Source organism: Pavona decussata, unplaced genomic scaffold (genome assembly GCF_977016875.1).
Source record: "Pavona decussata unplaced genomic scaffold, jaPavDecu1.1 SCAFFOLD_44, whole genome shotgun sequence".
Taxonomy (NCBI): Eukaryota; Metazoa; Cnidaria; class Anthozoa; order Scleractinia; family Agariciidae; genus Pavona; species Pavona decussata.
The window spans coordinates 446195-474180 of NW_028145466.1; the positions used below are offsets into that span (position 1 = coordinate 446195).

At 37.9% G+C, this 27986-nt stretch overlaps 1 protein-coding gene and 1 long non-coding RNA gene across 3 annotated transcripts in view; one reads left to right on the forward strand and one right to left on the reverse strand.

Annotated features, from left to right (window-relative positions):
* Positions 1–466: 466 nt before the first annotated feature.
* Positions 467–27954, reverse strand: LOC146482703 (uncharacterized). Of its 2 annotated transcripts, XM_085106771.1 has the most exons (9): positions 27435–27954; positions 21326–21505; positions 19727–20569; positions 19227–19482; positions 17905–18172; positions 10151–10303; positions 6600–6688; positions 4296–4453; positions 467–3112 (listed from the first exon to the last, which is right to left on the reverse strand). In XM_085106771.1, exons 3-9 carry the CDS (start codon positions 19827–19829, stop codon positions 2625–2627), a joined length of 1515 nt encoding a protein of 504 aa, XP_084962897.1. In that variant the 5' UTR covers positions 19830–20569; positions 21326–21505; positions 27435–27954; the 3' UTR covers positions 467–2624. The 2 variants fall into 2 exon arrangements, with proteins under 2 accessions (XP_084962897.1, XP_084962896.1); XM_085106770.1 differs by lacking the exon at positions 21326–21505 and having other exon boundaries at positions 19727–20573.
* LOC146482704 (uncharacterized) overlaps positions 5355–27986 on the forward strand; it is a 120213-nt gene continuing 97581 nt past the window's right edge. The window contains exons 1-2 of the long non-coding RNA XR_014864050.1: positions 5355–5631; positions 24088–24299. This is a non-coding gene — a long non-coding RNA (uncharacterized LOC146482704). The remainder of the gene's footprint in view (positions 5632–24087; positions 24300–27986) is intronic.

Consider the following 27986-nt stretch of genomic DNA (forward strand, 5'->3'; position numbering starts at 1 on the left):
GCCATTCCTAAACGTTGAAAACTGAGCTCCAAGAGAAGGCTAAATTGCGAGAGAAGCAAAGCGCCCATTTTCAAAAGTCTTGTCCTCGGTGCTATTTTGGAGTCCTCTCGCGCAGTTTTAAATTTTGCGCGGGCTGAAATTCGTCATGTAATTGCGACGAATTTTCAGCCCCCCAACCGGGCTTAAATTCGCCATGTAATTGGCCCCTAAGTGCCTATCACGCAAGCTACGCGCGCTTTTGTATAGTCTTTTGTAACCTTTGTCTTTTGTATAGTTATCTAGAATACGCCCAGCACACGAAGGAGAATAGCCTGTCGCATGGAGACGCGACGCAAGCGTTTCCGCCTCAACTATCCTGGTAGTACAAGAGTATTAGGGATTGCTCTAATCTCAGGGCGAGCATGTTTTCAGTCTCAACTCAAAAAGAAGACGTCTTTATTCTAAAACAACGCCACAAACATACTGATCCACTTCAACCTCTATTTTATTTAAACTGTACAAGAACACAAGCTCCTTTCCGCTTTAAATCCCATTTAGTGTGCTGATTCAAAATTTCAATACTGTACAGCAGTTTAATTTTAATCGACAAAAAAAGCAAGCTAATATATTATATTCTCTCTACAGTTAATAAATATCTTCACATAAATCGTTCTCTCGAAGTAACTGAAACGCATTTACTGGATTCATTCAACATATCGACTTGAACCCTCGCCTGGAAAAATTATATAAACGGTGCAGGCAAGGGCTCTAAATAAATACAATAACCAATAAATTGTGCTTGAATCTCAGCTACAGTTCATTTCAACCTGAAAAAGCAACGTACTTAATAATAACCAAACAGCAATGCAACTCAAATTGAATTTGACGTAATATATGATACACGCGGGAGAGTGTTTCATAGGATTTCCGACGGAACACCGAGAAGTGTTCGTAAAAACGAGGCACAGCCGAGTGTTTGTTTTGTTTTGTTTTTTTTTTTTTTTTTTTTTTCAACCAATTTCGAGGTGTTTGAAAATCAGATGACACAATCTTTCGCGTGTTTGATGTAGCTTCTCAAACTATTAATAATTCTTGAAGAAATTCAAAGCAAAAGTGCACCAAATTTTAAGATAATTAACATCACATTTCCAAACTTTCTTGGTACTGAGTTCCTTTGTTTTCTCTTCATGCGTCACTAATGAGTTTGAGAATTTGATCTGCAACCTTGTATGATTCTCTAAACCTTAGTTCTGCGTGTGTAACTTGAACTAACTACCCTACGTTATCCAATAGCGAAAATCAAGTAAGAAATAAATTTTTGAAAGATTAAGATTCTCATTGCCCCATTATCCCCAGCAAAATTTATTTTCCAACTAATTTAATACTTTACTTTACAAATTATTTGTATGATTATTTCAAGATAACTATTTGGACTAAAAACTCAATTCTCCTACGTTGAATGAAAGAAAACAAGATGGACAGTAAGGAGAAAATGCATGCCCAACAGAAACTGGAAAAATCACGATTTTAACCATGAAATGTAAGGTTTATCTAATTTGTCAGATAAGAAACAGGTAATGGGACTTAGGTCACGCAACAAAGACAAGGCCACTCATTGCTCAGCATAACCCATTAAAACTTATTCATATCTTTTCAGTTCGACTGATTCTATGAAGTAATCAATAAAATGGTCTCTTTGTTCCGTTCTAAAAATACAGTTATAAAGCAAATTGTCTTTTATTTTTGAATAAGTATCACAAGATTTCCTGTCACGATAGAATGTGTTACACTGACACAAACCCTTGTGTGACACGTGTGATCTAGACCAATTCTTGCTTTAAGTAAAAGGCAGTCAGAATGATACTGGTCATGTATCTGTCAATCAGTGAACCTTGAACTTATTAAATTGAAATTCAAGACATTTCTTATTTAATATGAAGCTACAAAGAAGGCAGTGTAGTGACTTTTTAGAAAAGCTTTACTAATATTCAAAAGTAGGAAGATTTGGTTGACTTCGTATTTCACTTCCGGCAGTGTGACTCACGTGAGAACCTTTTATGCCACATTTAAAAGGGAAGGGAAATTGTTCGCCTCCCCATAATTTTTTTCATGACTACAGAACTGTTAGAGCTGGACATAGCAGGAAAAGCAAAAACTCGTAAGCGTGTTAACACTTTCATTCACGGAAGAATCAATTAATGTGGTTCTATTTCTCGAGTCTGTGGACAAAACTTACAAGTGTCGTCATCCAAGGCAAGCTATTAAGCATCCTTTCCTAAAAAACCATTTGGTTTTTGATTTTACACGAAATGCTTGAGAATTTTTCCCTTTTTTCGACTCAAGTTTTCGGACTGATAATAGAGTTAACGGTGAGGCGTAAAAATGGCAAACAGCGTTTCGTGGTTGCGCAATATACCAATGCTTGAATGAGTAAAGAAGATAATAGTACTCTAACGTTTGCGTTTCTATTTTTTACGAAATAATTGTGCTAAATTGGGAGGCTTGTTTAATCGAAAATAAATAACGTGGACATAACGACAACGATAACAAGTTATTACAATATTACCAACCACATATCTGTGGCGCCCTACAATGCAGGATATTGTATATTACAGACCACAGGTGGTCAGATGTCCAAGTTTTACTTAATGATAAGGATATGGCGGAGGATTTCCTGGAAAACCAGCGTGAAACGTGGTGGATATGGTCAGAGGTTTGCTATAATCGCTCCTTCCCAGTGCATAATCAGGCCGGCAATCTTGTCTTAAGCTGTCAGAAAAGCCATTCAATGTGGAGTGCACATGCGCAGAAAGATGACTCGGTGTGTGGTGGATTGTATGCTCGTTGGGATGACTCATGTATCCCGGATGCGGAAGCGGACGCGGGGCGTGACATGGATGAGAAAGCGCACTCGTTGTGGTCAGTGGTGTTAAAGAGTTCATCGGTAGGTTGTGCATGTAAGGGTGCGTAGACAGATTTATACTGGATGACGTAGTCAGCGGTGTCGTGACCGCGGGCCTCTCCGAACAGAATGACTGCTGTCGACAGCTGCTCTGAAGCGAAGCAAAAGCACATGACGAGTCGAAGGCTTCGGAAGGGCGGCGAGGGAACATGACATGGCCAAACGCACTTCCTGTAATGGTAATTAAAAACGAACGGTTCGGTGAATAGTCTATGAAGAAGCGGAGTATTGCGTTTGCCCGTGGATGTGTTTCTACCATGTGAGAATGATTATGAGGCCAATAAAGTATCGTTAATGTGCGCCAGTTAAGGAACCCTCACCAGTTTGTCCGATCTCTAGGATTGGAACATTTCATTAACCCTTGAAGCCGTAACAGTGATCAGCATCAAATTTCTCCTTGTAATACCAATGCTTATTCAACCCCTGAGGTCATGAGAATTAAGGATGTGATCACCCAAGGTGAATTTTCTTGTTATTTTCATAACTTCTTCTCAGTACTTTTTATAAGAAAAGTATTGGGAACAAAATAGGAGAATTTGTTCTTTAATTTTAGGGTTAAAGGTTTGTGCACAATTCGCTACAATGGTCTCGAAAGAAGTAGTGAGTAGGTGACTCAAACAAGTTAATGATTTTCTCGATAATGATCACGAGATATGAGCAGAAACAAGCTATTTAGTGATTAGGTTTGGCTGGAACTAAAGGAAGCGTTCAACACTTGTTAATGAATCCAGGGTCTCTCTCTCTCTCTCTCTCTTCTAGTCCTTTGAGCCCCCAGTGAGGCATAGGTGATCAGCACAAACTATGGTCAGAACTCTTACTGATTAAAGACCGTGGAAGAACTGGCCAGCTATAAAACAGACCTAGGTGGAGCTGTGCCCCCTTAGCTCAAAGAAGCCGATGATCTCAAGGACCGCTTCTCCTGAACGCGCAATGATGACACCAGATGTTGCTTGTTTTTGTTTCGAATGCGTCACCATTAACCAGTCCATGACTTCAGGGCCCAGTTGTTCAAAGCCCAATTTAGCTAATCCTGGGTTAACGTGAAATTTGATTCGAGTTTTACTAACCAATAAGCTTTTTTTCCAAAAGATTTTTCCCCTTCAGTTTTGACTTAGAATTTTCTTTGCCTTTAGCCAAAAATCAGCCTTTAAAAACATTTTTAACGAGCTAGATACAAACCTCGGTTAACTTTTAATCATGGATTAGCGTTAATCGGCTTTCTAACAACCGGGCCCAGGCGGTTAGAGCTTGAAGGTGAAACCAAGATATCCTGTCTATTCTATTTTACATGGGCAGGATCTGTATGGGGTATGCAGAAACTTGGCGAAATTACATGGTATGAGTAATAGCTTACCAGTGTGTCCCATCATCGGGGGAGGGGAGGGTTCGTTGATATCCGGGAATTTAGGTGGTGAATCCTGGAAATTGCGTTTACAGGAATCGCCGCTTGATGTGGATCCTGCAGGGGAGAGGGACAGGCCGTCTGTGTCGTGGCAGTCGTCTGGTGACTTCCTGAGAGAAACGAATAACAAGGGCCATTGTTAGGTGACACGCATCGCTCATAATTTAAAATGTTCGTTTTCTGACCATAGATTTCATTCAGTGTCATGCAGCCACGAGAATTTCGTGCAATGAAGTCATTTAACGACTGGGAAAATGAAAAGTGCAAGTCTTGGAAACGTGAAAATGGAATTTAGGTCGCTTTCGATTGTCCGTATTCCAGAATAAGAATAAGCGGAATAGCTGTTAGATTTAGCTGCAGTAAAAACCCACAGATAGAAACTGTGGATTAAGAGCCTGAAATTTGGCCAAATAAGCACCATACACATAAGAACCACTTCAAAATGAAAAAATGAAACAGGTTTTTATATACGAAAACAGATCAGAAAACACTGGTACAGACCGAAATGAGCTTTTAGCTTTTATGGTTTTCCATTGCATTTATGCTACAGCATGAAAAGTGAAAATTAAATGAAATTACATTCACGTGTGCAGATATTTTATTACATTTGGAATTTAATTTATAAATATTTATTTATTTACACTTTAGTGAGATTTTATACCTTTTAGGGTCAACAATTTACTATTTTAAGTGGATACACCATATACAGAAATTTATGGAAATATACAGGAATATGTTTTTGCCCTGTAAGTGAGATCCTGTTTAAGAACCTGATCAGCCGGATTTAACAAGAGACATCCATTGCATAAGAAACATTTCAGCCTGTTTCCGAAAATTATGGGTTATTGTATGTGGGTTTTTACTGTATTCGAAGTGCTTTCCTGTGGTAAGTCTATTTTCATATACAATGTGCTTCAGTAACTTTTGAATCCGTGAAATGACCTTAAATTGCTAAATCGTTCATTCAGTGCTTTTTTAGTAGCTTCTAACTTTAGATTCTGTGGATGAAATCCTAAAATGTGACCATTCAAATGAAAGAAGCACTTTCCTGTGGTGCTCTTTATTATGCTGTAGAAGGAGGTTTTAACTTTAGATCCTAAAAGTGTGACCATTCAAATGAAAGCAGTGCTTTCGCGTGGTGCTGTTTAATATGCCGCCATGGTGGTTTTTTCTTAAGAGTATGTGGATAAAATCCTAAAATGTGACCATTCAAATGAAAGCTGCTGAGCAGTACTTTCCTGTGGTGCTGTTTACTATGTTGCAAAAGATGATTCTTACTTTTGAGTTTGTGGATCAAATCTTAAAGTGTGACCATTACTCATTTCTTTCCTGTGGTGCTGTTGCTATGCTGTGGCCAAGGTGGTTTCTCACGGCGTCATTCAATGAAAATTATTGCGTAATACTTTACTTTCTTTACAATATGAAATTTGAGAATTTTTTTTTAGTAATTATTAGAAGTGATAGGGGTTATGACCTGATAACAACTCGAAGAGCAGCACCCACTTAAATTCAGACAATCATTACGAAAACCACAGGCTCGCCGCGGCGTGGTTTGATGTTCCTTAGGCGACTTGAAATCTAGACTGCACTATTTCACTTTACTTCAATAAACCGGAAAACAAGCGTACCATTTTTAATTTCTTCCTGACTCCTCAGCACTTTGGCAAACGGCTTCTGGTTTGCGTTTAGCTGTACTCTTTCCGACGCCTCCCAGAGATAAAACCTCAAGCCAGTTTATGCTACTGGGTGAGGTTCTATGGATAAACTATGAAGTGAAAGCTCTTAAGAAGTACTTTTCTGCAGGATATCTGTTGTATGCCAAAAACGTTTGAGTCCTCGGATGAAACGTTTTAAGTGCGTCCGTATAAAGAACAATCTGATTGAGGAGAACTTTCCTGTGGTACTGTTTTATTTGCTGCAAAGCGATTTTTCAAATAGAAGAAAGATTCTCGCAGTTAGTACGCAACCTAAGCAGTTGCGAAAAAAGAAAGCCTGAAAAAAAAAAAAAACATTCAGGCTTGAACGGAATTCGATTATTCTCGCGTGTGTCTGTGAGCTTCTGTGGCTACAAAATCCTTTTAAAAATGTCATCATTAAAATCGAAAGCTCACTCATGAGTATTGATACCTTATACTTTGCTGTTTAACGTTCTTTAAAGTATTTTTCAGCAATGAATTTGTGACATACAACTTCGGAGTGGACTGTTAAATCGATAATTACAAGACTATGTAAACTCACCACCGAGTGTACACGTACCTTTTCATTGCAATGTGGTGCATGGTATTATTGCAGCTTCCACGAAATCCCTTTGCAAACGGGTTGTTCTCAATCTTCAGTTGAGTTATCTGTTAAAGAAAAGGGGAAAATCGTTAACTAAATTTTGATTAAACTCATCGTTTCTTCTTCGCTGTTTAAACCCTTGCCCTTTTTTTATTCAAACCCAAATAAGTAAGGTGTGGCCACTCAATTAAAACTTTCCTGTGGTGCTGTTTATTATGCTATACAAGATGGTTCTAACTTTTGAATCTGTGAACGAAATCCTCAAGTGTGACCATTCAATCAACGTTATTGAGCAGTTCTTTCATGTGTTGCTGTTTATTATGTTGTAGAAGGTGGTGCATACTTTTAAGCCCATGGATGAATCCTTATTCATTCAAATCCTTATGCATTCAAATGAAAGCTTTGTGTAGTACTTTCCTGTGGTACTATTCTTTATGATCCGGTACAAGGTGGTTCTAACATTTATCTGTGGGTATAATTTAAGTGTCTGACAATTCAAATAAAAGTTACGAAGCAGTTCTTTTCCTGTATTGAAGTCCGCTTCTTTTTCCTTATTAAAGTTAAGACTAATGTTGGGCATTTGCCAAAACTTCAACAAATTTTACCTTACGCTCGGAGGTCAAATTTGCTACGTGCTCAAAAAGATATCCGAAAACGAGGAGGAAATATAAGCGGAAACTCCAAAATTAGACATTGGGACAATTGCCCAATATCAAACTCGTTATTCTGAAAACAATTGTCAAACCAATCAATATATGCCATCATGAAACAAGAAAAGATATCTCATGATATTTGCAATCACTTGTCAGCATTCAAAATGGTTTCTGGGAAGTAACGGTTGTTTAACCTTTGGGAACCGTGCAAGAACGTTTACTTTTCCAACCATAAATAACGAGTCTGTTTAGTTACGGCTCGTCTTTCGGCAATTTGCTAGACATGAAAAGTTCCGAATTGCCTTAGTTGTGGTTTTCCGTTTTAGCAGGACAGAAAATCCCCTTTGCAGACTTCTTCTACTGCAAACCTCCTTGTAAAAACCAAAACTTCCTTTACCGTCAAAACTTCCTTTCTGTGGGTAAAAATTTTAAATACAGATAAGCCTTTTTAGAGACCGTTGCAAGAGCACGCGAACGTCGGGTATTGAAGACTTATTTTACCACTGAATACATCTTTTACCTTAGGTTTCATTTTTAACTCATTCACCATGGTAATTTGTGGCTCAGTCGGTTTTGAGTCTGTGGATGAAATCCTAAACTTTGACATTTCAGTACTTTAATGTGGTACATTTTATCATCATATACAATATAGAATTAACCTTTTAATCTGGGGTGAAATCCTAAAGTGTGACCCATGATTGAGCTAGTGAACAGACTTTTCCTATGGAACTACTGAGTCTGTTTGTTAAATCCCGAAGTGTGACTATTCAAATGAAAATTAAGCACTAGTTTTTCCTATTGTGCAAGTTTGTTTTTGCTTTTGAGGCTACGTGAAGCCCTACATTTGACCATTCAAATGAAGCAATCGAGCAGCACTTTCCTGTGGTGTTGTTTATTATGCTGTAAAGGGCTCTCCTAACATTCGAGGCTGCGAAAAAAACGAAAGTGTGAGCATTCAAATAAAAGCTACTGAGCAGTACCTTTCCGGCGTGGTACGGTTTGTTATCAGGTTTGTTACCTGGTTTGCCGGTTATACTGGTCATTGAAACCCGAAAGTGCGACCATTCAAATGAAAGTTTCGTATCGGGCTGCTTGGCTAGCTTTCAATAGTTTTCAAACTGGTGAGTTAAAATTTAGGACTTTTCAAGTTTAACGTGTTGGGGTGATTGTTGATTTTAGCTTGGAGAGGAAAAGTTAAGGTAGTGTACGTGAATGAACTCGTGTACACGGGAAATGCACAGGAACAACAAACATGTTTCGCGGAAGCTTATTAATGCGATGAAATTAGCGGTTCACCAAAACATGTCACAACTTAATCTGATAGAGGCGAAAAAAGCCGAATCTTAGTAATGAACGCTCCGCAAGCTTCATGTACTCACGTGCATCCCTACCGCATTTCCGAGACCTCAAAATCCAGTTTGATAACTAAATCTTTTTAATATATGTATGTGTAAAATGTATCACCAATTCACGGGTTTTCTTCCGCAGATTCTCGAACACCAGCTATCTCAACAAACTGAGCTCTCGACCCGTGGTTTGGAACAAAAACTTTTCCCTTGAATTGCGTTTTATAGAACCTAGCTACACTTAATGACTATCTAAGAATGCCCCCTTCTCGAACAATTGCTTCACTTTCCTTCTACGGCCGGCAAAGCATTATTAACAAAAACACATAAAAGTATCGCACAATAGCTTCCTAAGAATGGTCATCTTTAGGACTTCGGCAAACTGCAAGGTTAATCATCTAGTATAGGATACTGAAACACTTATCACAAGAATCGAAAGCAGTAGTCAATATCTATACAATTTCACTGATATCAACCGGACAATCTGATATACCCTTCCGGCTTTACCGTTTTCGCTATCAGCCTTATCTTCGTTATGAGCATTTCGTATATTGCATATATTTGTTTATACTAGCAACCAAGATTTGCTGTTGACCACTGTTTGTGAATTGGCGTGTTTAAGTCTCTCCGAAAAAAATCGTAACCGGCCTTGTTTCAATTATTCTCCTTTATTCAGTTAAAGTAGAATGCTTGTTCAAGCCAACTTCAGGGTGTACTAAAGGCTATGCGATGTTTATTAGGACTGGAGTAAGACCATTTGTCTTTTCCCATAAGTTTTAAGATAAGGGAGATACTCCATGCGAGTAAACGAACATGTCGTCCAGTTCAATATTTCACTTCATAGAGGTCCAAAATCTTAACAAGACGGAAAAAACTATCAAATTTTCTTTCGAAAAATATCGAGAAAGAAGGAACACTGGATGGTGGTTTTTCATTTCAACGTCCATGTGTCTTCTCCTCCATCGTAAGACTCAAAACTTAGAACCACCTTGTATAGCATAACATCTGCAGCCAGTGCCTCAAGAAAATATTAATCTATAGCTTTCATTTGAAAGATCTAATCAGTAGCTTAATTTCACACTTTTAGATTTCGCCCCAGACTAAAAAGTTCATTTTATCTTGTATATGATAATAAAGTGTACAGCATTAAAAGTACTCGGCTCCCTTGAATGGTCATAGTTTAGGATTTCACCCACAGACTCAACTGACTCAAACCTTAAAACCACCTTGAATAGCGTATTATAAAGTATTACTCCAGAGCTTTCCTACTTTAGGATTCATCCACAGGTTCAATTGATTTTAGAACCATTTTGTATAATCTATATCATGATAACAAGGTTAAGATTAAATAAAAAAGGATGAAATAGTTTATTCTGTTTGAAATAGTTATTACACACTGCATCGAGAATCTTAAGTAAGTGACCACTTTTTTTTCTGATCCAGATAGGTTCAGTTGTACTCTCCTATTTGAAATCGATACTTTTTGACGGCTTGAATCAGCTGCAAATCGTTAGCAAGTCATACTCACCCTTGGGTTTTGATAAGCAGTCACTCCCATGAACTGTGTTTCTGGAAAGACAAAGGTATAGAAGGATCCCTTTCTCAAACCATAAGGGCTGTAGTCCTTTGCTGGGATGATGTGAACACGCGGTTGATACTTGTGCATTGAGTTCAAGATGACCTATAGTGCAAGAGAAAATTGGGGGAAAAATTAACACCTTAACTTTCCATGATGACATGTCAAGAATACAATTGAAAAGAGAGCTCAAATTTTGTGCCCCCGAAACTTAAAAACAAATAGCTCGACTTGAAAGTACGTACTCGGCTCAAATAGCTTTCCTTTGAATTGTCCATGGTTGCACTAGGGTGTTTTCAACAAATCCAAAAGCTACTGTAGATCTACCTTCCACATTATTAAACAGCGTTCGAACCAATATGCACAGCATTAATTTTGCAACGGCAGTTAAGAAAATAGCTTCTCAACAGTTTTGATTTTCTACAGACGGGTATACAAGTTAGAACTCTGATCATGCAAAGTACAACGAACAGCACCACTGGAAAGTAATGCGTGACAGCTTCTCTTTGACGAATTCACAAACCTTCAGTGGCCGATTTACTGCCTTAGACTCAAAAAGTTAGGACCACCTTAAAACGCATAAAAACTAGACCCTGCTCGGTCGGGAACTTCCATTTTAATGACCCACAGTTAAGATTTTTCATTAGCTGTAGAAAAAATTAAAACTACCCTGTGTAGCATACATAATAAACAGCATCACAGGAAAGAACTGCTCAGTAGCTTTCATTTAAATGGTCACACTTAAGGATTTAATCCACAGACTTAAACGTTAGAGCCAGATTATACAGATTATACATAGGAAAGTATTGCTCACTAGTTTTTATTTGCATGGTCGCACTTTATCGTTTCAAACACAGAATCACAAGTTAAAGCACACTACATGACAAGACATTTGAATTTGGAAGATACACGAGTTAGAGATATGTAAAGGCAAAGAAGACAATGCCGTTCTCTCCGCTAACCCAAATTCAGATTCTTGCCAGACTTAGCAGAAAGTCTTTTGAAACAGTAACACATGTGTGTAACAGATCAATATAACAAAAAAGATAAGCGTACATTACTAGTTTTCAAAGTTATTATAGTGAATTAGATTTTACCAGCTGGAATAAGCAACGTGATAATGACGAGACGAAGAAGTACAAATTTGCTTTGAAGGTTAATTCCTTAAAAGAACATTTGTTAATTTTGTTTTGTTGAATTTGATGAAAAAAGTGAATGAACTTTACACGCGACAATTAGTTTTCGTCAAAAAAATGGTTCAATGGGTGTTTACAGTTTGCGAAATTTCAATTTATTTATCAATGTTTCATGTCTATTTTTGTTTTGTTTGAGTTGCTGAAACATTGACTGCGTTGTACAAGAGTAAAAATCACCTTGTATAAAGTAATAAACGCCACCACAGGAAAGTACCTCTCAGGAGCTTTTTTTGAATGGTCACACTTTGGGATTTCATCCACAGACTCAAAAGTTAGAATCACCTGGTGCAGCATAATGAACAGCACAACAGAGAAGTAATGCTTGGTAGCTTTTATTTGAATGGTATGACATGCCAAGTTTGAATCTAGACGCCAAGGTTGCAACCATCTCATTTCTAGGTTTAAAATTGTTAGACAGAGCATCTGAAGCTGTGATTAATATTTCTGCTTTTACCAACAAACCCAGACAATATTCTTGAAGAAACAGTCAAATCTTTTCCGTTTTCGCAGCAAGAGAAAGTCAGCTTTATTTTTCAACCACATGACAAACTGTCTGTAAAATTGGACATATTTCCATTTATAACAGCGATTCAAATTTCTGGCTGTTTTTTTCTGTCTCTGAAAATCATTCTCTAATTCTGTCTCATCATTTTTTTTTCCTTAACTGTCAAACTCATTTGTCCACTTATTAGGAAATGAAATAACACGCGTTCATGACAGTTTTGCTGCGATTTATCACAATAATCCCACAGCAAATTCAAATGTCGGGCTGGTTTTTCTGTTTCTGAAAATCTTTCTTTAATTCTGTCCATCCATTTTTTCCTTTACTGTCAAACTCATTTGTCCATTTATTAGGAAATGAAATAACACGCGTTCATGACAGTTTGGCTGCGATTTATCACAATAATCCCATGTTCATCATTTGTTTTAAACGTTTTAAAACCCGCTGATCGCCTTATCTCTCGCGCCAATCACACTCCTCGCCCATTTCCCAGCTATTGTGTTGTCGAAGTGTTGATTTTTACTTCGAAGATAAAAGCCTTCACAATCACTTAGGAGGGCGGAGTAAACCGGCCTCCAAATCACTTGTTAATATCCTAGCGGCTGTGTCTATTGTCGAGTTGTTTACATCGTTTCGAGATAAGAAACGCTGAACTAAAGGAATCATTTTCGCTTTATGTTCTCGCCATGTTCTCTGCCGGCTATGTTGTGCTAACCAGACAACTTTTCATTTGGCGCGTACAAAGAAGACAGGACTAATAAACCCTTTATTTAACTCACAGAGGCTTCTAGCTGTTGTTTGAAACAAGAAATATATTGTATAAAGCCCTTTAGTTTTTTCACAAAAGCAATTAAGTCTTTTGTGCGTATTCTTGTCTTTTCAATGACCTTCGCGTCAATAGAGTTGTCCCAACCAATGCCTCATTCAGTTAGAGCAGAAAAATCGAGCCTCCTTCGTTTTCAGTAAACATGGACTGAAATTTGAAAACCCTTGTCATGAATTGTCAAATTCTCGTGAATCTTTGTAATTCTGTTAATTAATTTCGGTTCCTAGGGCTCCTTTTTTGCTCATTTGAGAATAGCATGTGAAATAGATTTCAAGCACCTTGGCGTCGTAATTACAACTTTCCTTCAATGTAAAATTCTAAACGACCACAAGCTACACCAATTTACCCCACAAAATGATAATTCAATAATTCTTTGTCTGATTGTAAACAAAGTTTTCCTTCGTCCGTGGTCTTTAAATACATTTAATTCCATCGGGAGTGGAAATTTAACGAATTTTCCTAACCTCTTTCAGGCGTTCCTGTTAAAGGGAGCGAAACAAACACGAGAGAAAAATCAAAGCGAGGGGGAAACGTAAAGAGCAGAAATGATTGCAAAACATGTGTATTTGTCTTTGTACAATTTCTCCTTAGATCTCCTCAGTCTAAACTGGATTTTTCAGGATTTTTTACTAAAAAAACGATTCGAATCTCTGTATTTTATCTATTTCATCTTTTTTGCCACACCTTAAAAAAAATGGTAAAAGAACGACTGAAGTAAGAAGCGTCTGCTATGCCAAACTTCTTGTTGTCTCGAAAACTGAGACGTCCATTTCCATTAAATAAGGTTTTCACTGATTTGGTCACCAACGATCGTTCAGTCGTAGAAGTTTTAGTTAACGATCATAGGGAAACGTGATATGCGGCGATTCGGTGATCAACACGGCGATCGCCGGATTACACTTCTGACATCAATTTGTATAGTATGGTTAGTTCCGATTGCTGATGACCGCTAAGAACAGTAAACCGAATCCCACCTTGTCGGCAAGACAGACGCTGAAGTCCCGGTGCACAAGTACTGAAAATATTTCCGCTGTTACAGACTTCCTCCATTACGAACAACAAGAGATCAAATGACCCAAATCGTGTTTGCGAACGTCCCCGTTATGGTGACTGATTGTAGGGGGAGCGACCATATCAAAACAGAATTAACTGTAGTGGTTTCAGTACTACCTCAGTCCTGGAAGTTAAAGAGGCTATGTCACCAACTGTCTTAAAATAATTCACAATTTTATTGGAATCAAAGGCCACCAAAATGTCTTTGGCTACAGATGCGGGCCAGAATGAGCAGTTTCACTCTTGTGTCTCAAAAACATTGCTAAAACATTATTTTAGTTACTTTCTCTCTGAACTAATCTCTTCATTCCTTCGTGTGGAAATTCAAGAATCGTTCCATGTATAAGAAGAGACACTTCAGTAATTTCTTGACCCCAAAAGTTTAAAATCGCCAAAACGTATCGCTTTGTAAGTTGACCGTAAAGAAAACTAAAACTGAGCTTACACAGATTTTGAAAAACTTAGACACACTAAATGACTCCCAACTCTGCTTCAAAATAACTGCAGTGTCCAAGTGAAAATATAGAGCCTCCTAAACATCACCATGCATGGAAGGAACAAACAGCATTCTCAACGAGGTTCGGTTCAGTAGTAATTCTTAAAAAGAAGAAAATGTTCGTATAACAGAGGGGTCAATCTTGAAACTATTTCCACCGTTTCCACTATCAGAACCCTGAAAGCCTTGACACGTGTAATCTCTACTGAGTTCTATTTTTTCGTTGAGTAACACCATTCGAATGAATGCTTTTCAAAAGTACTTCAGTTCTTGTGGTTTTGCTGTTGCGCTGTATAAGGTTATTCTTTGAGTCTTTGAATCAAATCTCACAGCGTTATAGTTTAAACAAAATCGTAAATTTGTAGGGGCCGACTGAAATAATTCTTTGAAACAAGTTATATATGCCAGGAAAATGTTACCAAGAAACGTGACAGTGGCCTTGTATGAGAGTTCTATATCTTTAACTGTGACTAAGTACACAGAAATACGCCAATAATGTTATTTCAAGGGCACTGAATTTTCTGCTAGCTTACCACGTAATCCTTTTAGCCGGAGGTGTAGTGTAACGATTCCTCTTAAAACGTGACTGCGTGTGAGGCTATAGTCTTGAGACTAAAAATCGATAGTTTGTTCACAGCCTGCAGTTACAGTTTGTAGACTTGGACATATCTTAGTCGAGATTACAAACTAAAGCTTCCAAGACTACAGTTCAAGTCTATTGAGTGAAAAAAGCCTTGGCTTGGCTCGATTTTTGTAGATATCTTTCGCAGGACCATTTTATTTGGTAATCGAACCCAGCCCTTGGTTTGTGGTATGCATTCCTAACTGTTGAGTTTGTCAGTGGATAAAAATCATTTCAACTGAAAGCCACTGGGGAGTGCTATCCTGAGATGTTTTTTGTTATGCTTTGCATGGTGGTCCGTCTTTATGAAGCAGGGTAATTATTAGTAAACATTTCTTGCCCTTATGCCTCTAGACCCATTCTCACAAGTATAACTTTAACTCGAGCTGAAGAGCTCCCAAGACTTATCTCTGAAACCTGGAGTCTCTGAAGGGCAGCTTGGATTTCACTCTGGATTTAGAAAACTTGCATGCCCCAGCCTATTTTCAAGACCCTCATTAGAGCCAAAGTAAATTTGAGGAGATACTCCTAGTTGCTTAAAAGTCTTTCTTCTTTTGACTTCAGCTCTTGAAACCATCCGTTGACACTTTGGTATTTTTAAGAAGCAAATTAATTTCATAAATATCTAACACTTTAATAGTTTCCCTTATTTCAGACGTCTAGAGTCATTAATTTAAAGGAAAATGTTTTTTGTAACTTCCCAGACCGCCTTTGATTCGACATTCTGATAAGATCCTTTAAAATCTGTCCATGCCATCCCACAATGCTGGGATATACAGCAGCTATTTCGATCTATGCAAATTATTCGCTTATAAATTGAGGCTTATTCGAAGCAACGAAAATTGCTACCGAGCGTTCAAAACCCCATTTTTGAGCTATCACCTCCAAAGATTGGCAACAAAGGAAATTTGGGCGAGAAAAAAGATTCATCTCAAGTTGCTGTCCTCAGCGTTGCGCTTCAAGAACCAAAAATTTGTGGAATTGAATGAACCCCTCAAACTAGCTCTTACAGGCTTTAGTTATGTAATGTGGCCTCAGTGATGCAATGTGGTCCAGTTCCAACTATTTAGTTGTTGGATGAAGTAGGGCCATTGAAACGAAAGCTCTTTGCCAGTACTAAATTATTCACAGTGATCTTGTTTGAATTCTTGGCAGCCCTTAATTTGAAATCTCGAGAAGATGTAAAACTACACTTGTTCCTTGCAAAGGAAATTTCAGACTGAGCTTTCAAAGAACCAATTTTCGTGTTATCAGTCATTGGGTGAGAACCAGGGAAAATCTGGGGAAGAGAGCAATTTTACGGATGTAATACTTCTATCTCTTAAACTCCGGCAGAAATTGTTATGCCCAAAGACCATATCACTCCCGCGCCGGGCCTTCGAGTTGTGCCAAGCGGTTCGTCAGTGTAACCCGACATTCCTACAAAACCTCTTTAGTAGTTCATTTTTATTACAGCTATTATACTGTTTGAAATCTTGTCCGCTCTTTGAAATGACAAGACTGTGTGAAGCTACTGAGAAACCTCAGTTTTCATACCTTTAAAACAGTGACAAAGGCAAATTTTGGAGAGAAAAAAATATAAATATTATCCTTTTAACCTTAACACAGAAAAAGAGATGTCCAACTCCTACAGCAAAACATTCAGTCGATGTAGCGACGTGGTTCTAACTTTTTAGTTCGTGGAAGTATGACCATCAAAATGAAACTTTTAGTAGTTGTTTTCTATTGTCCTGATTAAAATCTCGCCTTTATAATTCTTTGAAATCTTGAAACCGTGGGAAGGAGTTAGTTTGAACTTTTAAGAATCCCTTTTAACACTTCAAGTGAGGTTGACAACCAAGGTACATTTGAGGGAGAGAAAAATTCATGCACCTTGCAGGTTATCCTTTTACCCTTGCCTTAGAAATCTAGCTGAGGTTTTTGAAGATCTTTTGCCACAACACCCGATTCCTTCGTCCTCCTTCGTTGAAGTGTGTGGATGAAACCTTACGGTGTGATCATGCAACTGAAAGCTTTCTACTGATATGAGTGCTGATTGAAATCTCGTCCGTTCTTACAACTCTCGAAGCCCAAGTTCTTTGCACGCAGTCTTAGCAACGAAAACTTCAATTTGAGCTTTCAATGAAAACGATGGGAGGAGAGAAAAACTTCATGGATGTTATCCAATTTACTCTTAGCTTAGAAATCTAGTTGGAGATTGGCAAGACTCTTTCAATAACACAACTAGGCCTGGAGCCATATAACACCACTCTAAAGTTTTAACTTTGTCGGTAAAATTGTATGTTGTGACAATTCAAACGAACGGTCCTCATAAGCACCTTCCAATTGTTCTATGTAAAACTTTATCTCGCCCTATCTTTGAAATCTCAACAGTGTAAGTTGAATTTAATTTGAACTTTGAAGAAACCCTTTTAACACTTCGAATTTGAAAACCAAGGAAAATTTGGGGGCAGAGAAAAAAATCATACATTTATACTTGTCACGAAAGCGCAGTAAAACTTTGCTATTGTCCTTTTAAAAAATCAATGCACTTCTTTGAAGTCTCAATAATCTAAACTTTATCTTTGATTCATTCTTTGAGCTTTCACAGACCACATTTTTGAGTTAACACTTCTTTGACACTAAGAACCAAAGCAAAAGGTTGAAGGACTAAATATCAGGGAGATATCATTCCTTTGTCCTTGAGTTAGAAATCAAACTAAAGATCCCCAAGAGCGTTAGACTCCCATAGCCATATTTTGAGTCGAATAAAGTGGTTCTAACGTTTTACTTTGTTGATGAGTTCCATTGGTGGCGCCCTTTAAACGAAACCTCTTCAGAGGTATTATTCCAATGGCTCAGTTTGTTTGTCATTATTTTGCAGAAAACAAATTTAAGACTTTTCTTGACTAATATTTGGGCTCTATCTCATGATAGTGAAAACACAGAGAGAAAGATCGAGGAACTTTTGAAGGATGAGTAAACAAAAAAGAAAAATATTTTCATTAGATAAAATGTAAAAGATAACTTACGTGTCCCATTTGATCCATGTGATTGTTAGTCAGCTTCATCTTCTGAAATGAAACAACCTGTCTCATCCACTGCGATCCTGTACCCGGGGAATCTGGATGAACAAAGATTCTTGTAGGCATCAATGGCTCTGCCTTGCCTGTCACAGACCACTCGGAGTTATGAAACTTGTATCTATTGTCGTCCGCGGGTATGATGTCCAAAACTAAGACATATTCCTCCTTGGGATTTAAGCCGCTTATGTTCACCCGAATCACGGGAAACATACGTCTGTTGAGGGAAAACGAAATAAAATGTAGCTGAGAAACGAATCCTTGTGTAAAAGTGAAGTAAAATTGGAATGGATAATGCGTTCGTTTAAAGGCAGAATGTAAATGGTTTCTGTTCCAAGTTGGTGGTTTGTTTTTGTTAGTTTTCAAGGGTTCTTCAATTTTGTGCAGGTAAATTTAGGCGAGTCGCACGAAATGATTTAGCATCGCCGTGGGTGGGTTAGACCAAGACAGATTTGGAAATCAGTCGTAGAAGTGAAACGCAAAGTTTCCACGATTGTGTCGTTCGGTTCTCTCTCACTTATCCACTATTTTACAACCTCATTCCCGTGGAATGATAGAATTTGATTCTGTTCCGTTCCGTGGGGTTTCTGTATTTATAGCCATGGCGCAAATCGAAACAAATATTTTCATAAACTGTGAAGTACCTTCAAAATGGGTCCCAGAAAATTGAGTGAAAGCGCCTCATTAATACAACTGGTATGGACATAAACACTTTGTTAGAACGCTTTTGGAGAGCTTGACAGCTACGTAAATCGAGAGCGGTTAAATGATGGCTGATGAAACATGAACTCTTATCACACATGTACTTTACGACAGCACTGTCAAAGTTTACAAGTATAATTATTTGTTTGTCTCGACCTCCCATTACCGATCTGAACGCTAAGGAAAGGAATTCGAAGGAATATGAAGGTGAACTCTATAACTGTATAGACTACCAAAGAAGAGTCGCCAAATTTTGTCAAATGTCTCCAGGGAGCCGTAAATTGTGAAACGTTCAACAGCGTTACAGGAAAGGGCTGCGCAACAACTTTCCGAGTTGAATGGTTACAGTTCAGAATTTTGTCCACAGGGTCAAACACTGCATCCACATTACTTCGACCAAGTTTTGAAACTGGTAGGTGAAAAGCGTTAAAGAAATAATTACCGTGGTGATTTTAAGAAATCCGGCTCTTCCTCCATCGTTTAATCCGCGAGATTTTTCACATTACATATCGGAAATATCATCACCGTACGAGATTTGTAAATTCATTTACGAGCTATTATTCTCTTACCGCCCCGTTTTCGTAATGATCATTTCTGTCCCTATCTCATGGAACTTGTCCCAAAGGTCTTTATTTTCCAGCTCCACATCTATGTTGTCTGATCTCAGCTGGCCGTGCGGGAGAGAAGACGAAAATCCAAAGGCCATGGTGTGTATCTGTGAATAGCCCGAGTGAACCGTTTGGCTGGGTATCGTAGATGAACCGTGTATGTCCTCGTAGAAATTCGAAGGCCGGGTGTACGACATTAGCGAGTCAACGTGACGATCTGACGGAAGATGATAGAAAGAGGCCGCGGTGTTAGGCTTGAGATGTTGAACCACATGCATGTGCTCAAGGAATGCTTGAGGTCTGGCTGTCGGCCGGACCTCTTTAATGTAACTCAAGGAAGCGCATGCTTCGTTACAATTTCCATTACGTCAGTTGAAGAATAAAACACATAGGAAACGGGATGTGCGGAGCTACGCCAAGCAGACATGACGCAGGAAAATAACAGGAAAGTTATAACTTACCAAAGTCGAAATCTTGACCCTGAAGCATAGAGTTGCTGCAACCGAGAGAGAGACCGGCACGTGGAGGGAGCTGACCTTCCGGGCTTTCAACGGATGTCATCATCGCACCAAAAAACTGAACAGCTCTTGAGGGTTTGTGTGTTTCTAATGCCAGGTTACGGAGAGCTATTTGTTTCTTATATTGACCGGCGCGCGGTTCTTGAGTGTCCAGTAAATTAAGTGGTCAAATTACACGGCGGTTGAGTTACCTGGTAGGTCAGGATGGTTCGCTCGCGACACCGGCGCGATTCAGTTCAAACACATAAACAGCGCTTCCGAGCTCAAGAGTAAAGTTTTGCCGTTGCAATCAATCATTAAACGATTTTATTTATACACTATAGAGACATAATGTCGCTCGGTTGTGGGCATTCATAAATCACTTAGGCGTTCTGCTTAATTACTGTAATGAATCTATTAACACTCTGATTGGGTGAACAGCTGTCAAATTTCCATCAAAGTTGTCTTTCGATAGCAATAAGCAATGACGTTTTTGTCATTTCCTGTTCGTCTTTAAATAGCCATTGTGTAGACAATCAACAAGCCGTGTGAAGGAGGCGGACTTGGACAGCCCATAACAACGAATATTACACCAAAATTATCCGAGAAAGAATTACTTGGATATTTTGCTTTGAAAAGAGAATTACACAATGAATTTGAATGATAATGGCGGTCTACTCGAGCGAGCACACGATACAATACTACAGCGAATTTACAAGATCATCATAACCAAGTATTTCCGGATCTGTTCTTGCTCGCAAATTCTGACAGATGGGAGCATTCAACGAGTCCGCTGGGAAAACGACCCTGCCTGAAATTAAGAGAAAAGAAAACAACGATATTTCAATTTGTTTTGTACTCGAGCTGAAAAGAAAGCACTCTGAGACAATGCTTTGTGTAACCATGCGGACACTGTCATTGTCTTGTGCCAGCTTTGAAAAACCAATCAGTAAAAATACCGTGGTTTGAATAGTGATTTTATACGCGGGAGATAAATCCAACTCTTTTGGAAAATTTGCTGAAAAACAAAATAGAAACGCGCGCGATACATTGATGACTATTGATTCGCGTCAGTTTAAACCACTGATTGACAGATGCCTATTAAAATATTGCGCTAAACTAACACAGATAACTCCCTGCTCACGTAGGCAACTTTCAATCCGCTAAAATAAAATTTTCAGAGTCAAGCTCTAATCCGTCTTATTTATTAAGGCCAATACTAAGAAAAAAAAATAAAAATTTTAAATTTCGCTTTCACGTTAGAATTCAACGCAAGATGTTTAAAATATTAATTAGAGATTTTAAATACCCGCAATTTTTTTAAAGCTGCGTGGACTTGTTTCCCTCGCAATAATAAAGTTCGAGACCCAAAAGTGAATTACAACTCAACTCTATTAAAACGGCGCGTGGACTCGAAATTTACAGGAATACTACGCGCCTCGGCGCGAAATGTGATCGTATAGCAACGGGGAAAAATAAACTATTAATTATTATGCAGCTTTAAAACCACTAAGGAAAACAGATAATACGTGTATTTCGCATGAATGAAAATTTAAAATATACTTGCCTCCCAGCCATTTCCAAGGCGTGTAAAAAGATACTGTTTTTCTCCCGACTATTAGAGACTTCGCGGGCGTTCTTTCCGGTTGTGTTAGACTAAGCGTGGTTCAATCTATCTCAATTTATCGACATTGAGAGTGAAAGTAACTGGCGAGCATTTCAGTGAAGAAGAATCACCAGTGCCTTGTAAAATGGGAATAGAAAAATTGCATGAAAGCGGTCGTAGTTGCTTCCCCAGACTAGCATCTGTCTCAATGTGGAAGTGAATTGGAATTAAACATTTTGCATGCTAAATGCTTTTAACAGATTAGTGAAAAGGAGAAAGAACAAGGAGCTAAGATATTGTCAAAGCGTCTGAAAAGTTTTAATCCATGGATCCTTATTTGTTTAATCGCTTATTTTAGTCAGCGCCATCATTGCAAAACATCGAGCTGAGTTAATAGCTTTTTCAAACTGTCATGGAATAAAACAACTTGTCTTCGGTCGATACTGTATGGTACATCGAGACATGACTTAAATGCTTTTATCATGTCACTCGCCTGAAAAAATGTAATGATCTCGTTTTTAATATGTTTGTTTCATTTCTAATCTCTTTGTTTGTTGTTTTGTAGCGTGCGATTTTTGTTTGGATTTTTTTTCTCGGCGTATCCCAGTTTTGACGGAAGCCAAGGGGATCATCAAAATACTTGCCATTTTTCTCTCCATTGTGATTATTGAGTTTCTTTGTTTGGGTATATTTTTATGTTGTTTTCGTGCGGTTTTGGACACGTAGTCTTCTGAGAATCGTTCGATGCGATAATAAGGGTTAAAAGCATGATTATCCTGTTTTAACCTTGTCCGCACCGGCCGTGAACAAGTTTAAACTTGAAACAAATCTCGTGTCAGATGAATGCTTTTACAAGAAGCAACCTCAATAGCTTTAAGTCGAATGGTCACACTTGGAGTTAGAACTATCATGGTAGAGAGCTATACAAGAAACTAGAGAGGACTGCTCATCGGCTTTTGTTGCAATAAGTGAAACTTTTAGTCCATCGTTTACTGATCGCTTAAAAACGTGGTAAGCGCTAACCAACAGCATTACAGGAAAGTACTGCTCAGAAGCGGCTCACAATCGAACTGGTGACACGAAGGGCTATCATCCATTTACCGGCTCAAAAGTTGGGACCATCTTTTCATTTCCGCGTCGGCTATTATCTGATCAACTTGGACTTTGCTTTAAGGATAAGAGAAGAGTTACAGCTGTTACTCTGTTCAAGATACGTTTAACTCGCTTCATGAAAGAAATTTATAAAGCCAATGATGTGTGTTTTGTTATTAATATAGGCAACTTATAAGAAGTTTAAAAAGGGTTAAAAAGGGGTTTCAGTCCATTTTTGTCATTTTGTCAGAAAAAAACAACATTCCCTTTTCACATGTTTTCAACTAAAACAAAAACTCTTTAATGAGTCATTCATTCGACGGAAATTACACACGAGACCGGTATTTTGTCTAATCCTTGGATGTTTCTTCTCAAATCAGTACTTTTGGTTAAGCATTCCAAGACAGTACAACTTAAATCTTTTCAAAGCCGCCATTGAAATTGCGTCAAAGGAAACTATTAAATCGTTCTTTAATGCTTCTTTTTTTTACCGAATAAAAAACAAGAGCATTTACGCACGACTCTGGAATCTAAGTTAATCCTTCAATTTCTCGTCTCGATTTTACTTTGATAAGTTTGCATTCCAACAGATTACCACGTACGGAATCATCAACAATGCATCACAAGAAATAATTAAATCAAGACTTTTTAAAATACCTTTTTCACGGTATAAAAGCGAAATAAGAATACGCAGGGTTCATACAGTGCTTATATTTTAGTTAATCCTTTCTTTTTATCTCAGTTACTTTTGATTTTGCAATCTAAAACGTTACCACTCAAAACTTTTCAACGAAACCATTAATTATGCGACACAGGAAACAATTATTAAAACAAGTCCTATTTAAATGCACGACATTGAGCATGAAACAATAGCTACTTTATACATTAGAATTATTGTCTTAATCCTTGTCTAAAAGCTTATAAAATGGAGATTTGTAAAATAGTTTTAATGCAATTCATTTTGATTAAGTGAAGTAATAATTGAGTGTCAACGCGATCTATTTAGCAAAGCGGAAAATCTGCATATCCATGACCCGTTTCAGTTAGATTCACCCGTGCAAAATGACTTCGTTGACGCATTAATAATTTTTTTTGACTGGTCACCCTTAAGGTTAATCGGTTTTAGTATAAGCAGATTTTAGCGGATTATTCCATGTTATAGAATATTCTGTTTTCTTTGTCATCAAACTATTACAACGCACCAATGTGGCACCCATTAAAAGTTGTTTTTGTTTACGAAAATCCGGATTTAAGACTAACGTCTTAAAATATCCCGCTACACATGTCGATAGAAAAGACCATTGTTTAATAAGAACGTACCAAGAGACTACAAAATTCAGCAACACATAGTCGTGGAATGTGGCGGTTGTTAGTTCTGAGTCTGAACGAAAATCTAGGCAAAGTGTGACCAATAAAATGAAAGCTACTGAGCAATGTGCTTCTTTTTCGCTGTACAACGTGGTTCTAGGTTTTTTCAGTCTGTGAGTTGACCATTCAAATGAAAATTACTGAGCAGTACTCTCCTGTGGTGCTGTTTATTATACTATACAGGGTAGTTTTAATTTTGCTACAGTTAATAACAAATCTTAACTGTCTGTCTGTCTGTCTGTCTGTAGCCATCCTAAAGTGTGACCATTCAAATGAAAGCTACTGAGCAGTACTTTCCTGTGGTGCTGTTTATTATGCTGTACAAGGTGATTCTAACGTTTGAGTCTGTGGATGAAATCCCAAAGTGTGACCATTCAAATGAAAGCTACTGAGTAGTACTTTCCCGTGGTGCTGTTTATTATGCTGTACACGGTAGTTCTAACGTTTGAGTCTGTGGGTACAATCCTAAAGGTATGACCATTCAAATGAAAGCTACTGAGCAATTCCGTTTCCTATGGTGCTGTTTACTATGCTGAACAAGGTGATTCTAAAGTAATTTCTTTTATTCTGTAGTACTTTCCTTGTGGTGCTGTTTACTCTGCTACACAAGGTGCTTCTTACTTGTAAGTACATGGACGAAGTTCTTAAGTTTGACGGCCATTCAAATGAAGACTATTGTTTACTACTGCACAAGGAGACACCCTGAATTATAAATTGTGAGATTGTAATTGAAAACCTATAAACTTCTGAGTCGAGTCTGTGGCCCGAGTATCACGCCTTCCTCGAGGAAGGGAAGGGAAGGTATCAAGCCTAACACTTGGACTTTTGAATCCTTTGAATGAAATCTAATCCATGACAATTCAAATAAACGCTTCGAGCACTATATTTCTGAGCTGTTGTTCGTTCGATTTCACGTTTGCATTCAGTCATCAAGCCAGTATTTAAAAAAAAGCCTGTATGCGTGATGTCTAATGCCCCATTCACACCAAGGCTTAAACATGTTTAAAAGCTGTTTAGTTAAACACAGTTTAAAATTGTTTCCTTCATAAAAGCTGCTTTTGGATTCTTGTCGGCTGCAGATTTAGTACAAATGAAAGCATAAGGTAAAGTTTACTTGAATCCTATGTCAAAGCCAATGGTTCAGCTTTCTGTTGCCAATTTTCATTTGGTTAAACCTGAGCGAGAGGTCAGCCAAGACTGTACAGCTGGATTGGGATCTTCTTACTTGGTTAATCTTAGTTAGATATCATAGCAAACTTGGTTTCTGCCAACTGATTAAACGAAACCCAAGTCACAAATGTTTCCAATTTGTTTCGCGTACATAAATATAAATATTACTAAAACTAAAGTATGGTTAAGTGTGCATCGTAATAAACTGAACGTTACATGTTTTCATAGCAATGAGAAAATGTTTCTTCAGTTAACTATGAAGGTTAAATTGGGCAGAAAAAAATGCTAAAGAAGGAAACACCTAAACATAGTTTAATGCTATCAGTTCTGCTGGCTTTTGGTGTACTGTGGTTATCTTTATTGTTAATTTGCGAAATAAATGTTAAATTGTATAAAGAGTTTAAAGGGGAAGTATCATGGGGTTTTTTATATCTTTGGTAAAAATGATGAAATAAGACCTTCAATTAGCTGCCAAATAATTCTAGAATGACGAGAGGAAAGAAATCAACTCAATTCTTGAAAGGAACAACTCGTGATCTGTTCTAGCGCAGTTTGGAAACAAAAATGCGAGAACTTGAAAAACATAATAGCCTAACATTTTTCAAGTTTCAATCCATACCGGCCTACTCTGTCTCTGGCCAGAGGCACTAATCGACACTGGTTTTATTGCACTGGGGTCAAGATAATTTATAACAAATTTGACAATTATTTCTTTGTTTCTGCTGACAGACAAACATTTTTGGGTTTTGAAATGACAGCAGATTTGCGTGATACTTCCCTTTTAAACTTGCATTTGGATGTTGTTAGGGGTGTAAGAATAAATATATTTGCTCTAAGTAGAGCTGCGCCTGACGACACAGTGAATTAGTTGTAACTAGCTTGCGAGGGGGTTAGATCACTCAATTATCAATGTTATGTAATAGCTCTAAGTTTTGTTTTTTTCTTTCTCCTTAAATTTACTAGTGTTTACAATGTAAGTTAATTATATTTCACATTTTAAATCACAATACATTTCTTGAGCGCCATAATCCACTAGTTGTCCATGGCACTTTACAATAATAAAGTAAAAATCTACACAGAATAAAATTGTAAAAATTACAAATCAAAGGCATTCTTAAACAGCTAAGTCTTAAGCTTAGTTTTAAATACTGCTACAGATGTTGATTGCCTTATATGTATAATGGTAATTTATTCCATAGTTTTGAACCTATTACCGAGTATGCCCTAGCACCATTTGTTTTAAGCTTGGCAACAGACTTATCAAACAACAGGTTGTTTGAAGATCTTAACACACGGCCCGAATTCTTGTATCTTCCAAAATCCCTAATATTAGAGTTACCTTACTTATAACAGCTAGTGTTGTGATTAAGTTAGAATTTTATCTTGTATAAAAGTAATTTCTTTTTTTTGGTGTTGTTGTTCTTCCCCCGCCTCGATTAGTGAACTACAAAGGAGTGGATGAATTTTTGCATTAATTTGTTTGCTTGTAATGTAGTAAAGCTCCTGTTGTTAAAAGGGTGTTATTTTCTAAAGAAACTGTGGTGCTGCGTTGGTGGGGAGTGGAAACGAATGTTTGGCTGGTTTTATCAACAGAGTTGACTAAGGTAATTTTGCCACCGTAAAGAGATTCGAGCGCGTTTAGCCCTTTGTTAGAGAGGCACTGCCACTTGCGCATGCGCATTGGAATTTGCTTGTCTTCCTGTCTTTTCGATTCCACGTCAAGAAAAACTGGTATTCTTTGGCAGCTTGCTGTCGGCTTTCATCTCATAGCTAATCTAGTAACCGCTCAAACACTTTTAGAAGCATATGCCGCGCTTACGCATGCCAAGGTCAGTTCGACGGCCAACAATCCAATTGTGCAGAGAATTAATTTTTTGACTGAAGTCGAGCAGTAATGTGTCAGTTTCAGGTTCACTGGAGTTGACACCGAAGGAGACGCAAAATAGTAAAACTGATAAAGTTATTTGCCTCACGAATTTCTAGAACGAATGCAGTTGGATTTTTCTTTAGTCATAAATTACCTGGAACCTTTTGGCACGTATGCCATGCACGTGCTCCGATTTAAAGATTCTGGAACACAATCAATCTCATGTTCGAAGCGTGTTAGTGGCTCACGTACTCACGCCAAGGTGCGCTTTATAGTTACCGACAGTTCAATTGTCGTGATAACAGGCAGAACAAATCCACAGTTGAAAGCGGATTTCCAAGTATTTTAAGTCACCAAGGTCAGTTTGTGATTGCCGACAATCCAATTGTCTGTGACGCAAAAAATTATTCTTTTTTAAGTTAAAAAGTCATGTATTTCAGATTCAATAGGGTTAACACCACGAAAGTATAAAACAATAGAAGTAAAAAATATATATGGCATGAAGGACATTATGGATGCTCTGAAATTTCTGAAATGAACGCCATTAGACCTCTTTAGTCATGGCTTACCTGAAAATCTCTTCGCACGTAGTGTCTGTGCCAACTTGTGGAACACACCCAAGCACTTGTTCGAAGCGTGTCAGTGGCACGCGTACACACGCCAATGTTACTTTCTGGTTGCCGACAATTTAATTGTCCGGAAAGCAGAGCTAAAAATCCCACAGCTTACAGCAGGTGTTTAGGTATTAAGTTGAGCGATCATGTGTCATTCTCAGCTGTAAAGCTAAAACATGAAGGCGCAAAACAGTGAGTTGTTGGTAACTTTCTCTCCACGTCGAGAAACATTGGTATCCATTGACACCTGCCGTCGTTTTTCAATTCAAAATTACGATTCGAGCGCTTTTTCAAAACGTGCCTCGCAAAATGAACACTCCCCAAGTTCAGTTGCATCAGTTTGTAATTACCAAAAATCCAATTGTCCGTGACGCAAAGAATTCTTTTTTTTTTTTTAAGTTGGGCGGTCTCATTAGACTTGACACCACGGAGTCATAAAACAATCAAACATTTTTTGTCATGAAAAAGACAATGGATGCTCAGGAATTTCTGAAGCGAACACCAATG

What these genes read in the sequence shown, in the direction of transcription:
- LOC146482703 (XM_085106770.1), bottom strand. Translation starts at nt 19,829, where the DNA reads ATGATGACATCCGTTGAAAGCCCGGAAGGTCAGCTCCCTCCACGTGCC. An exon ending in CACCACATTGCAATGAAAAG is followed by an intron (nt 4,454 to 6,599) that starts GTACGTGTACAC and finishes CGTTTCTCTCAG; the next exon opens with GAAGTCACCAGACGACTGCC. An exon ending in CCCGATGATGGGACACACTG is followed by an intron (nt 3,113 to 4,295) that starts GTAAGCTATTAC and finishes TTACCATTACAG; the next exon opens with GAAGTGCGTTTGGCCATGTC.